The 14,276-nt window shown below is 44.4% G+C and overlaps 1 protein-coding gene across 2 annotated transcripts; it reads left to right on the forward strand.

Annotated features, from left to right (window-relative positions):
• Nucleotides 1-5,681: 5,681 nt before the first annotated feature.
• On the forward strand, nt 5,682-11,621 carry LOC117718118 (uncharacterized). 2 transcript variants are annotated; one of them, XM_034515819.2, is made up of 4 exons: nt 5,682-5,969; nt 6,742-6,799; nt 8,222-8,348; nt 9,518-11,621. In XM_034515819.2, exons 2-4 carry the CDS (start codon nt 6,785-6,787, stop codon nt 11,323-11,325), a joined length of 1,950 nt encoding a protein of 649 aa, XP_034371710.1. In that variant the 5' UTR covers nt 5,682-5,969; nt 6,742-6,784; the 3' UTR covers nt 11,326-11,621. The 2 variants fall into 2 exon arrangements, with proteins under 2 accessions (XP_034371710.1, XP_034371553.1); XM_034515662.2 differs by lacking the exon at nt 5,682-5,969 and having other exon boundaries at nt 6,013-6,799.
• Nucleotides 11,622-14,276: the final 2,655 nt, after the last annotated feature.

Raw genomic sequence — 14,276 nt, forward strand, 5'->3', positions numbered from 1 at the left:
ATTCTTTTAAAACTGATAATGAACTAAACATTTCCCTCTATCTTTCTCTCCACAAGTTTGTTGTAACCCCAAAGCAGTAATTCTTTTGTCATAGATTAACAAAGTTTACACAAGCCAGTCTAGGAAAGCAAGTTTTTCCCCATGCTTAGCTAACAATTGGTTTTCAGTATGAAACGGATCGTCTTCTATGTTATGTCTTCTTTTTGAAGTCTTGATCAGCTAAATTGGCTAATCATCTCTTTTCTGCTCTTACATTCACAATGAAATTGTGAACTCTTTGTTCATGACCTTCGTTTTCATGTTGCACACTGAAACCTATGACCACATGCCTAGATCAGAAGATCAAGGAACTCAAACCCAACCTGAATGATTTTGTTTTTATCATCAACTTGTCCCAAGCCTATTTTTCTTGCTCCTGCAATTATGTGGTGGTAATGTATGAAAGCTCACTGTACTATTTCTAACCTACGCAGCTCTTCCCACTCTATTAGGAAATGGGGACGTTCTATTCTTGATTCTAACTTTATACTTTCTATCAACTACCCTAACTTTCCAAAATAATTTAAATCAAACTAACTTCACAAAACTACTTAAGTTGGGAATTCCATAAAATCATTAATTCATCTAAACAGCATTAACTCATGAAAGTTCATTTTCATGTTGATCTGCAGGAAATTTGCCCAAAAGACTGGCACATCACCCAGGAAGTAATCACACCAGTCTATAAGCAATGAGGGTCTCTTCATACCCAACCACACCAGGCCAGATATATGAGGAATATAGCAAGGACAAACACCAGAAGGCATATCAGTAGCAAGAAGCAATCCTGAGACAAAGCCTGTGGGACCGAGCTTTTCCAGGGTACACCCATCACAGAAAAATTGTGGGCAGTCTGAAGGAAGTTCACTTGCCCGTTGCAGCTCTTCCTGCATGGTGTCTGTCAGTTGTCATTTCCCAATGTTGCGGGAGACATTTAAAACAGCAGCGTTCAGTCTGGCTTTTCTTTATCAGCCACCATGTTCCCGACTAGCCTAAGCCTGCTGCCGGAAGCGCACCACCGCTGCTCAGCTCAGGCTGTCTGCTAAGGCGGTCAGAGACACCCGGCCCTGCCACTCATGAGACGCTAGCGTGGGAGATGGCTCTGCCAATCTTCCATGCTGTGTCCACAAAGCCAGGATATGCCCAGACCATCCAGCCATCCATGCAGGCCTGGTAGGAAATGAGACTGTAAAGCTTAAATATTAATCAAAGGCTTTATATATCTAGTAATGCTCAATAACAATATGCCATACAATTAGAGGTGTTCCCCAATTAACTAACCTAACTATATGTTGTTACCCAGGACTGCTCTTGATCCAAGCATGGCTCTCCATCCTCCTACATCTCTGCCCCTTAGCTCCTCCTCTTCCTTCTCCTCTTCCTCTCCTTACTCCTCCCACCTTAGCTCCTCCTACATCCCAATTCAGTTTAAGTTGTCTAAGAATTAAGAAAATATTCTGAAAAGATATTTTTAGGTGTAAGTAGAATTTTTTTAGGTTGATAAATGCCAGCTTTGATGAAAAATGATTTAAGTACAGAACTCTGAACTCATCAAGATAGGATAAATAGCAGAGTGCTTTCTCCAGAGTTTCCAAATACAAATGGACTGGACATTATTAATGCGATTCTTACCTGATAGTTTTTCTAATTGTTTAATAATGTTCTTACTGTATATAGTTTATTGTTATAAGAAAAGGAGGCTTTCATTGGACTAAAAGGGGAGATTTGGAGGAGGGTCTTGTGCATTATATTCAGATGCTGATTTCTGTGCATTATATTCAGATGTGATTTCAGAACTGGTTACAGTGCGGAGACAGGAGTTTGAATAACTAATGAAACACGTCCTGTATCAGTGTGGTGTAAAGAATGTTCCCCAGTTATCTCTGATTGGCTAGGACAATGCTGAACTGCCAGCGATTAGTCTGAGGACATAGGAAGGCTGAATTTCCAATCCAAGCCAGGGGCCTGAGGAAGAGGAAGAGGAAGAGGAAGAGGAAGAGGAAGAGGAAGAGGAAGAGGAAGAGGAAGAGAGGGCCACAGGTCAGGTGAAGAAGATGAACAGAGCCACCATGATGTTGGGCAGGAGGCAGATTTGCCCAGGGAGTGCTCCTTCAGAACAGACAGCTACAGCAGAGCAAGCTAATGTGAGACTAAATGCAAGTAGCTTGTGTGTGGCTGGGATGCAGCTGAGATAGCATAGGGGGCTGGGACTATCCGCTCAGTTAGTGTGCTTAAAGCTTGTTGAATAGATCTATAGGGCTCTGTAGCAAGTGTCTTGGGGGATAGTGGAATTAGAAAAAAACTGCCAATTTAAAATTTCATCTTATAGATGAGCTTTTCTTTGGAAGATCAATTATTTTCTTTATTTTATTTTATTTTATATCAGGGTCCAGCCTCAATGCAGGATCAGAGTTCTCAACTGGAAGCAGGGATATCTGGAAAGCACATAATAAATATACACAGACTACTTTTTGGGTACAAACTGACAGGCAATTTTTCAAGGCTTAAAGTTTCTCTCTCTCTCTGCTCTCTGTCTGTCTGTCTGTCTGTCTGTCTGTCTCTTTCTCTCTTGTTTGCTTGCGGCTTGAGGCTGCACACACTCTGCATTCTTCTGCGTACTCAGCTTTTCTCCTGTGTGCTCTTCTTTTCTGGAACTCCTACACTCCTACACACTTCTGTGCATTCCCCTCTCACTCTCACGCACACTCTGCACACACATCTCACACACACCGCATGCACTCTCCTTTCACTCACACATACACTCTGCATACACACCTCACATTCTCTTCACTCTCTCTTCACATGCTCTTCTCATGCTCTCTCGCCTTTTTCTCGCCCCAGTCGGTTATTGATACTCCAAAAGCTTTTAGGAAAAAGACATTGTATAATCACTTCCAAAGCAAATTCAAAAGAATAACCATGTCCCACAAAGAATCAAGAATTACAGTTGTTCCCCAAAGTTTCAACGTTTCCCCTATTCCCAGACCTGTGGCCAAAATAATAATAATTGCAAACTTACCATTATTTAACTTTAACTTTTGACTTATTATACTTCAGAGCTCAGAGATCCGAGGTCAGCTACTTACATTTTCCTATGAAGCTCTAATGATAAATGACATGGGCAAAGCTGCCAGGCAGTGGCCAGAAAGAATCAAGTTAACCCTTAACTCAGTAGTTCCGCTAGCTGTCTGCTTCTGTACATTGCACACAATGACTCTCCTAAGAGTCTCAGTGTTTGACTTAGTTTTACTAGTATATAATATTATGTATTCTGTACTTTCTTATCCAGGAACCACTCTTAAATATTGTACAAAACTTCTTTCATAACTTTAATAGTTTTTTCCTTTCTCAGAGTCCCAGTGTTGGCTCTATTTCATTTTCTAATAATTTCTCTAAACTTTCTTTGCAAGTAAAGCATTAATCTGGAACTACCATTGTTCAGTTATTGCATTGTTTCCAGGATGAGAACACACAGCATGCACCTGGGCCATTAGGACTGTGCTGTGCTGTGCCCTGTGCCTCAATTTTTAATTGTTTAAGAACCATTACATCAAGGAACATCTAGTTTCACAGAATTTACCAGAGCAGAAGGAGAAAGAAGTCAGAAAGTCAGATATAATAGGATAATTATGCACACCAAGGCCAACTGAAAAGCAGTCACACACACATGAAATCTATACAGCTGTTGTCCAGGGCTAAGGTTAGGAGAAATGGGAACAACTGTTTTTTTACAAAGAGCTGCTGAGGGCTACTGAGATGTCTCCATCCCGGCCTACTGCTGGTAGTCCCTGTCATGGTATGCTGTCCCCAGCAATTTTATTTTATTTTCTCAAGATAACGATTCTCTGTGTAGATTTGGCTGTCCTGGAATGTGCTCTGTAGAAATCTACCTGTCTCTTCCTCCCAGATGCTGGGATTGAAGCATTGACGCCAATGCTCAGCCAGGAGATTCTTTACGCATGTCAGAAATCACAGAAAATTGTTCTATAAATGTATGGTTACCATGTATATCACATGGCAGGGAAAACTCAGCATCCATCCAGGTCTACACAGAGAGGCTACAGGAAGGGCTTTAACCAGAGCTGGTGATTGGCAGAACCATCGTTGACTGAAGCATCTCTTTCTCATAAGAAGCGTCCCTCAGTGTTTGCTGTGCAGAACTGCAAGTGGCTCAGGGCCCAGCCATTCCTGGAGCAAGTGGAGAAGGGCCCTGTAAATAAGACTCGTCTGAAAATGCTCACCCGTCTCCAACCTGCGTTCATATGGGTTTGTGTTCCTCAGTATCCCTGTAAGGGGCCTTCAGTCAGCATCCTGTATTTGTCAGCCTAGTACAGTGAACTGAAATGTGTGCAATTGGAATTATGGGCCCTGCAATTTGGTGGGAACAGGGACTTGTTTGTTTGTTTGTTTTTACTGTAACCGATATGTCAAATGTTTTTACAAAGTATTTGCTGCTGATGAAAGGTCTTTACCAAACTTCAACTGCTCACGACTCGCTTCTCCTCCTTTCCCTCTAGTTTTAGGTCGCACTGTACTTCACGACCCAGATCCGTCTGACACTCTGCCCTGTAGTTCAGACTGATTTGTGCTGCTCCCACAGATTCTCCAAGGCTGTATCAGATGAAGAACAGAGTTATTTCTTACAACTCCAGAGCTCTAAAAGTCAAGGGTCAAGTCCCCACTTGGGGATTCTGGGAAGGTTGTGGTTTGAGTGAGAATGCCCTCCATAGGCTCATGTTCAAATGCTTAGTCACCAGGGAGTGGAACTATTACAAAGGATTTGAAGGATGAGGAGGTATGGCCTTGTTGGTGAAAGTATGTCACTGGGGATGGCTCTGAGGTTTTAACAGCACATGCCAGCCAGGCCCAGTGTCTCTTTCTGTCTCTGTGTCCCGAGTATGGATCGATGTAACTCTCAGCTACCATGCCTGCTGCTGCCATGCTCCTGCTATACTAATGTACTAAACCTCTGAAACTGTAAACAAGTCTCTAATTAAATGTTTCCTTGTATAAGAGTTGCCTTGGTCATGTTGTTTCTTCACAGCAATAGAACAGTGATCCAGATAGCCTATGTTCTACCACCAGGTCATGCCCCAGCGCCTCACTAGGGGATTCTGGGCAGGTACTTTACAAGTGAGCCAGTCCCCCACCCCTTACATAAAAACTCTGACTCTGCTGCAGAATTAGACAACTGCAGCTATGCAGTTTACCTGTTAGTTTTATAATGCAATATAATACGGGATGTCAATTTTAAAAAAAAGTATCCACAGACAGGCCTGATGGCCTTTAATCCCAGCACTCCGGAGGCAGAGGCAGGCAGATCTGTCCGTTGGAGGCCAGCCTGGTCTACAGAGGGCGTTCCAGGACAGCCAGGGCTACACAGAGAAACCCTGTCTCGAAAACCAAAACATCAAAAACAAAGAAGTATCTTCAGGTGTCTTTCATGGAATTTCAGAAATGAATAAACTGAAAAGCAACACAGAAGAGCAAGCTACCGACCTCACGCTAGTTAAATAGGTTCACAGCGGCCTTGCCATTCTGGGGAATGTAGTCCTCAGTGCAGCCTTTGAGGAATTCTGGGAATTGTAGTTCTGTCACCAGCTGCTGTCAAGGTCGTTTCCGCTCTTGGGAGGGGAGGCTGCTTGTGTGTGCTTCCTGTGAGGTGAAAACCTGGAGAGTGGTGTGGCGCTTCTTTTGTGCGTGTGCTCCTGATGTATCCCCTCAGTGGCCGCGTCTGCGGCCTGGGAGAAGCTGGGCATCGAGGTCCTCTCTGCATCCGGGTCCTCTCTAGCTGGGCTCTGTCTGAGGCGGGGCTACCCTACGCGGACCCATATCAGCAGCTTACGGAGCCCCGGGAGAGTCTGGCTTCCCAGGAGAACCTGGCAGAGGTGCTGTGATGACAAATGGCCAGTGTCCTGAATCCTTAAGTGGTACGCAAGTCTACTTTTTATGTCATTTTCCCCATGTATGTATTTATTAAATAATATTTTTATTTTAGAAAATAAAATTGTTTAATAATTATAAGTACGTAAATAAAGGAGTATGTCAAAAAAAAACTTGTGGGAATCAGGTCTCTCTCCCCCAGTGGTGCCCAGAGACTCAAATCCAACAGCAGTTTCCTTTACCCGCTGAGCCATCTCACAGGACCAAGTAACCCTTTCCTTAGAGAGGTTTTAGGGTTTGTTGTTGTTGTTTAGTTTTGTTTTGTGTTTTGTTTTTGTTTTTGTTTTTAAATTGGTCATTATCTTCATGCACCTCGGAAAAGAGACTTTGTAGGCTCTTGCAGATGAACGTTTGCTAGTAATTAAGCCTTTTAGAACGAGACACCGAAGAAGACAATACCACTCTTATGTATAGAAACAATAGTATGTAAGATAGCTGTCACAATTAACAGACCCTTCAAAGAGTAGTCGTGACACATGCATCAGATAGTTCAGAGCTTAATAAAGATTTGTATTTCTGGAAAACCCATCACCACAGGCAGCTTTGTGAAGAAAAAAGTGCCCAGCACCCCTGAAGCTGCCAGAACTAGAGAACGTGGTGAGTGAGTCTGGTAACCTGGAGGCTCACACTACCGATTAGCAGGAAGTAGGTAGGAAAGCCTGGTCAGCCCGCTCAGCCCTTGGGGCTGATGGAGAAGCTGAGGAAGCCATGTGGACCGACCGTCCTGGCAATGTTCTCACGAAGCCCTTCCTCCCCCAGCTTGCTTCCCAGAGCCCTGCCTTGTCTCAAAGAGAAGAGAACAATGACCAAGTTACAGGTAAGTCGGCTGCTTCCCCATTCCACACAGAGCTAGGGATTGGAAACAGGACCCCTGCATGCTGGGCAAGTGCTCTGCAGCGGAGCCTCTCTGAACTGCATGGAGTAAGAGGGGAAGTTGCTGAGAAGAAAGGGCTGGAAGGAGGAGGATTAGAGAGGAGGACAGTGGGGACACTGGCTCAAAAACAAAAGATGACCAGGACCGGAGGAAGGACATCAAAGGATGTCCTCTAACCTGTACATGCATGTGTACCCTTATGTACATATGTACACTCACATGCATGCACACATATATACACACACGTGCACACAGAACACTGGTCACTCGCATTTCCTGCACCGGGCATCCTGAGCATTCATTTCCTGAACAACCATGGAGCGTCTGGCTGCCGCCATCTACACAGCTTCCATGGTTGACCCAACTCCAGTGATGAAGGAATAAAGAAAGGACAGACTCACAGACATGTGTACAGAGAAGCTGGGATTGAATGAGTCCTGTGCTCTGATGGAGACACACCCGCAGCCTGGAAACTCAGCACATTTATTAGACACCACTGAGCACCCAGGAGTCAGGATTCAGGAAACTGAAGCATGAATACCAATGCAAAGGGTGTGTTTTACATGGTGTTCAGCCAAGCTCTCCAGCTACGCAGCACCATCAGTTCCCGGGAGCAGATGCTTGTTCTGCTACCAGCAATGGTGATTTTCCCAGTTAATTTCTAGGCAGTAAGTGTTCCTATTTCTCTATATTCTGGCCTGAACTTGGCAGTTTTTAAAAATCTTCAATATTTTAAACAATCTTCAGTACTTTAGTAAGTGATTAAAAATAGCAGTTTGTCTGAAACTTTCACGTAATTAAATTTTTGTTTTAAATTTACTGGTCTTATATGGACAGTACATGACCATGACTTCCGTAATACAATGACGATAGTGTTGTATATCACAGTGCTCTGGGCCCTCTCTGTGATCTCATTACTCCCTTCAGGAACATTGGGAGAGGAAGGAACCTCAATTGAGGAAATGCTTTCATAAAACCCATCTGTAAGGCATTTTCTTAACTAATCATCAGTGTTAGAGGGCCCAGCCCACTGTGGGTGGTGACATCCCTAGGCTGATGGTCATGGGTTCTATAAGAAAGCAGGCTGAGCAAGCCGGTGAGCACCATCCCTCCATGGCATGTGCATCAGCTCCTGCCTCCAGGGTCCAGCCCTGTTTGAGTTCCCATTCTGACTTCCTTCAGTAATGAACAGGAATATGGACGTGTAAGCCAAATAAACACTTTTCTCCCCAACTTGCCTTTTGGTCATGGTGTTGTGTCCCACCAATAGAAACGCTAACTAGACAATAGACGCTGTGTGAACACATGCTCAGGTCCTAGTGACATCGGGAATGGAACTGAGGTGGCATGTGTTTGCTGTCACAGGAGGCAGTGACATTCAGGGACGTGGCCGTGGTCTTCAGTGAGGAGGAGCTGAGGCTACTGGATGCTGCCCAGAGGAAGCTGTACCATGATGTGATGCTGGAGACCTTGAGGAACCTCCTGGCAGTGGGTGAGGACGGTCCCCTGTGTCCCTGGCACTGTCAGAAGCTCACATCCTTTGTGTCTGTTGCACTCCACTGCTTTCCTTTACGGTTTTTATGTATTTTGTGTTTGTGTTTTATGTATATGTGTTTTATGTATATGTGAGTGTTTTGTCTGCATGTGTGTTTCTGCATCATATTCACTCATGATGTCCACAGAGGCCAGAAGAGGGCATTAGATCCCCTGGAACTGGAATAACAGATGGTTGTGAGCCACCATGTGGGTACTGTGAACTAACTCTTGGCCCTCTGGGAAAGCATCCAGTGCTCTGTATGGCTGAACCACCTCTCCAGCCTTCACTTTATTTTTTGTTTTGTAGCAAGATCTTGCTGCATAGCCTAGGCTTACCCAGAAATTTGTGATTCTCCTACCTAAGCTTCCCAAGCACTAGGGTGACAGGCTTTGTCCCCTGTGCCTAACAAAGCTCACGATCCTAGGACCTCACCCTCCAGCCCTGTCGAGCTCCAGTTCTTTCCCTGCTTCTATCTTTGTGTCCCAGGTGTGGTCCTTTGCATCTCTTTGGCCACAGTGCTCTTCCCTGGTGGAACTCCTGTCTCTGTCTGTCTGTCTATCTATCTCTGTTTCTCTCTCTCTCTCTCTCTCTCTTTCTGTATATGAGGGTTTGTGTCTCTCTGTCTCTTTCTTCGTGTCTGTCTGTCTGTCTGTCTGTCTGTCTCCCTCTCCCCCTCCCCCTTCCCATTCCAGTCCTCCTCCCCTTCTCTGCATTCATCTGCTCTGCTCGGGAGTCCTCACAGGCCCTGCTTTACACGTGTCTCCCGCTCACTCTCCTTATTCTGCACTTGCCTCCCTCCGCTGGTGTCTGAGCATCACCACACCTGTTACCACAGATTAGAGCTTCTTTCCCATTATCCTTCTGCACAGCTATACACAGGCTCTGCAAGTCAGATGCTCAGCACAGGCTGAGGTCACCTTGAGCATTCATTCCCGGGCTCACCCCAAATTTCCTACCGTGGTCAAATGTTAATTGTTCTTTGTCTTAGATTTTTGTTTCTCAGAGCTCTCAGACATTTACCTTTGACACTGATCTCTAGTTGATGTTTCCAGAAAGAAATGAGGACTCGGACCCTTTATGTCCCCATCTCTGCTGATACCATCTTCTATTCTCTATTCTCTCAGGATGCCAGAGTCCAAATAAGATGTCGCCTCTCGACCCAACAGGAATAAGGTGCCTTTCACTAGGGTGGCTTCCATGCTGGAAAATGACAGGCCATGATGTCAGCAAACTGGCCAGAGCTCCAGAAGACATAATACACACTCAAGGAAAGAGTTCTCACTTCCTGGAGCAATGCCACTCCACCTGCCATTGGGGAGCAGAAGAGCCTTCTCAGGCCTCCAAGAATGATGGCTGTCTGGAGAGTCTCACAAGCGGTCATTCCAGCATTAGTGTACATCAGAAATTTCTGTCTGGGAGAAATCAGAGTTCTTGGAGTAAAACTCATCTTAATGAGAGATGGAACCATGGGAAACTCCGTCTCCAGACTCCAATGAAATCTAAGCCAGAGCTGTTGGCTCCAGGTGTTAACACTCTGGGTTGCATTTCCCACCACAATAACAGTATACCACATAAAGGAGACAAAACCCACAGCAGCAGTGACTGTGATGACGTCATCCTTCCCGTGACACTCCTCACTCAGCATTGTGTTTACACAGATCAGAAGGCCTACCTTCTGGGCCAAGGGCCCAGCAAGGGCCAAGAAGCCTTCAGTGACAGCCCCAGTCTGGAACTTTATCAACAGAGCGTCTTAGGAAAGAAGTCTTCTGTATGTAGTCCTCACAAGGACACCGGGCATAGCTTCAGTATTCCCACTCAACAAAGCACTCATCCAGGAAAAAAAAGCTACTGGTGTCAAGAGTGTGGCAAAGGCTTCAGTCACAGCTCAACTCTTCAGACTCACCAGAGAGTGCACACGGGGGAGAAGCCCTACCAGTGTGACAGCTGTGGGAAGGGCTTCAGCCGCAGCTCTGACCTCAGCATCCACCGCCGAGTTCACACAGGAGAGAAACCTTACAAGTGTGAAGTGTGTGGGAAAGGCTTCACGCAGTGGGCACACCTCCAGGCCCACGGGAGAATTCACACAGGAGAGAAGCCATATAAGTGTGGAGACTGTGGCAAACGCTTCAGCTGTAGCTCGAACCTTCACACCCACCAGAGAGTCCACACTGAGGAGAAACCATACAAGTGTGACGAGTGTGGGAAATGCTTCAGCTTAAGTGGCAACCTAGACATCCATCAGCGGGTCCACACAGGAGAGAAGCCATATAAATGTGAAGAGTGTGGGAAGGGTTTCAGTTCAGCCTCAAGCTTCCAAAGCCACCAGCGGGTCCATACAGGGGAGAAGCCCTTTCGCTGTGATGTGTGTGGGAAGGGCTTCAGTCGGAGCTCTCATTTTCTAGATCACCAGAGAATTCACACTGGGGAAAAACCATACAGATGTGATGTGTGTGGGAAGCGCTTCCCCTGGAGCTTGAGCCTCCATAGTCACCAGAGTGTCCACACAGGAGAGAAACCATATAAGTGTGAGGAGTGTGGGAAAGGCTTCAGTCATGCCTCAAGTCTGCAGGCCCATCACAGTGTCCACACTGGTGAAAAACCATTCAAATGCAATGCATGCCAGAAGCAGTTCAGCAAGGCCTCAAACCTCCAGGCCCACCAGCGGGTTCACACTGGGGAGAAGCCCTACAAATGTGACACGTGTGGGAAAGCCTTCAGCCAGAGGTCCAGTCTCCAAGTCCATCAGAGAATTCACACTGGGGAGAAGCCATTCAAATGTGAGGAGTGTGGGAAGGAATTCAGATGGAGTGTGGGGCTTACTGCTCACCAGAGGGTCCACACGGGAAAGAAACCCTACACGTGTCAGCAGTGTGGGAAAAGTTTCAGTCAGGCCTCGTATTTCCATATGCACCAGAGGGTCCACACTGGATAGAGACCCTAAATCTGCAGCATCTGCTGTAAGGGCTTCAGTCAGAGATCACATCTGGTCTTCCACCAGAGGGTCCACAGTGCAGGGAATCTTTAGTTTCTGCTATCAGGTGGGCTCTATGTTGCTGATTGTTAAAAGTGCCCCCAAAACACAGGCTTCAGGAGACTACATATGGTCTTTATTTTGGTATTTTGCCCTTAATTTATTCACCTACTGTACTCACTATGCAAAGGGAAGGTAGTGTTTTCAAATGGATTTTCTTAGCATACAAATAAAGAATTTTTAAAAAGTATCTAGAATAGGATTCTGATTTGATTATGAAAAGAAAAATAGGCAATTGTGAGAAACAGACCTAACAGGAATTATAGGGCATGACACTAATGCTGGATATATCATTATGGGTAATCAATAAAGATTGGCAAAGAGCTTGTAGCAACTGTTTGCAAGAAATTAACAACAAGTATCCTAAAAGCAAGTGACTTCAACTTACAAAGTAATTGGGTTCACCTCCATATTGTAAAAACAACAATTCCTGAAGCCCTTACATTTTATACTAATGCGAATAAGTTGGGAATGGCTGGTTATAATTCAGAAAAAAAAAAAATAAGCTAAGTCATTTAAAACCTGTGTGTTTCAGTTCAAACATCAGAGTTCTGTGACATTCTTAGGGCATTAGTAGATTTCTTGAATCTCTTCATATAGTTCCTGCTCTCAGTATGCAGAAAGTGTTGTTTGATATCTAGAAACTGCTGAACTTACTCATTATGACCAAAATTAACTTCACTGTTTATTCAACTACAAAAAGTATAGAGAAATCCTCCATTGTATATAACACATGTCAAAGTCCACACAGGCCCTCTAGCACAAGGTAACGATGAAATTGTTCACCTGTTGATGGGACACATACTAGAAGCTTCAATTTTTCATAAGAAACACCATAGTAAGAGTAAATGTCTAAAGGGGGATTTTTCTATCGTTTGACAACAAGCCAAGGAAATTATAAGAAAATATCCTATTTGTACTTTCTATAACCAAACTCTATTACTTGCAGGGAGTAACCCAAAAGGTACCCAAAGAAATTAAATTTGGCAAATGGATGTGTTTTGTTTTGCAGAATTTGGAAATTTAAAGTATGCATACCATACCATATTTCAAGATTTCAATGGACAACTGCTTTAGGTTCTAAAAATATGATTCTGTAATTGCACATTTATTTGAAGTTATGGCAATTATGAGAATACCTGGGCAGATTACAATGACAGTGCTCCGGCGCATGCCTCTAGTGAAATGAAGCAATTCTTAACATGTACTATGAAGCATATTATAAGTATGCCACACAATACGACAAGCAGTTGTAGAGGGACCTAACTGTGCTTTAAAAGAGAAGCTGAGCAAACAGAAATGGGTGAAAAAGACTCCCGGGAAAGATCACATAATGCTTTATTAACTTCAAATTTTTAAATGCTAATGATCAAAAACCAAGAGCAGCTGAGAGACCGTGGATTATAGAAAAAAAGTGCTGAACTAAATCAGACTGTTTATGTTAAAGATGACGTAACTTGAGAATGAAAGACAGGCAGTGTGTTACGCTGGGGAAGAGGCTTTGTATTTAAATAGGAGAAAAAAAGGGGTGGATTCCATTGAAATGTATAAAAATCAGATTCGATAGGGTGACATCCCCTATAGATCTTGGTTGCAGACATAAAGAAAGAAATCAAGAGGACCAATAACAGATAACACATTGCTCACCCCCCTACAAGGGAACAGCTCTGATACTGGCTGAGACATGAAGACGTCTCCTGCCAGAGCTTGAGCTATGCATAACTGATAAATCTTGTTGGCTACTAAATCCTCAGGACTTGTGAAGCCGTCTGTGCATATGGCATGAATGAAATTTATTACAGTTTGGTTATTGTGGGGATTTGAATAGGTTTCACTCCCATAGACTCAATGTGCCTTTGAATGCTTGGCCCATGGGGAGTGGCATTAGTAAGAGGTGTGGCCTTGGAGTAACTGCAGCATTGTTGGAGGAAGTATGTCACTGTGGGGTGGGCTTTGAAGTGTCCTATGCTCAGACTCTTCCCAGTGTGGATAAGAGCCACCTGGTTGCTTGCTGATGGACAGTATCCTTCAGCTACCTTCGGATGGAGATGTAGAACTCTCAGCTCCTTCCCCAGCACCATGTCTGTCATGCTTCCTGCCATGATGATAATGGACTGAATCTCTGAAACTATTAGCCAGCCCCAGTTAATTTTTTTTTTTTTAATAAGAGTTGCCTTTGTCATGGTGTCTCTTCAGAGCAATAAAACCCAAACTAAGACATATGTTGGTACCAGACACTGGTATTATTGTGATAGACCCAACCATGCTTTTGGAGGAATGTGGAGTTGGGGACTTTGGAAAGCAGCAGAATACTTTAAGTGATGCTGAGGGTGATTTGAACTGTGGGGGCTCAAGAAGTTTCAGAGGATTTTAGTATATGCACTAGAGGCTGTTCTTGTGTATTTTGGTGAAGAATGTGGCTGCTTTTTGCCCTTGTCTGAAGAGTCTGCCTGAGGCTAAGGTGAAAAGATTTAGATTAATTATATTGTGAAAGAAAATCTCAAAACAGCCTAGTTTAGACTTTGTCCTGCTCCCTCACCTGTAGGCCCCCAGGAAAAAGTTAAGTGCAAATCCAAATCCATAGCCTGCACAACAGATCTGCCTGGCACAGACTTCTCGGCAATAAGTCTCAAAGAGCGGGAGCTTCATTTTCTGGATTATTTTCAGCATTTCATCCGAATTCATGAGCATCTTCAAGCACACGTCAGGAGAAGGTCTGTGTTCTCAGAGGCTCACCCATGGGTGTAGGGATAATCTCTCGTGCACTATGTTTATGCATCACCTGTCAATAAAAGGCCCATGACCTATAGGAAAACGCAGAATAGAAGGTGGGACATCCGGCAGAGAAAGAG

Source organism: Arvicanthis niloticus, chromosome 1 (genome assembly GCF_011762505.2).
Source record: "Arvicanthis niloticus isolate mArvNil1 chromosome 1, mArvNil1.pat.X, whole genome shotgun sequence".
NCBI lineage: Eukaryota > Metazoa > Chordata > Mammalia > Rodentia > Muridae > Arvicanthis > Arvicanthis niloticus.

What these genes read in the sequence shown, in the direction of transcription:
- LOC117718118 (XM_034515662.2), top strand. Translation starts at nt 6,671, where the DNA reads ATGGAGAAGCTGAGGAAGCCATGTGGACCGACCGTCCTGGCAATGTTC. An exon ending in GAACAATGACCAAGTTACAG is followed by an intron (nt 6,800 to 8,221) that starts GTAAGTCGGCTG and finishes TTGCTGTCACAG; the next exon opens with GAGGCAGTGACATTCAGGGA. An exon ending in GAGGAACCTCCTGGCAGTGG is followed by an intron (nt 8,349 to 9,517) that starts GTGAGGACGGTC and finishes CTATTCTCTCAG; the next exon opens with GATGCCAGAGTCCAAATAAG.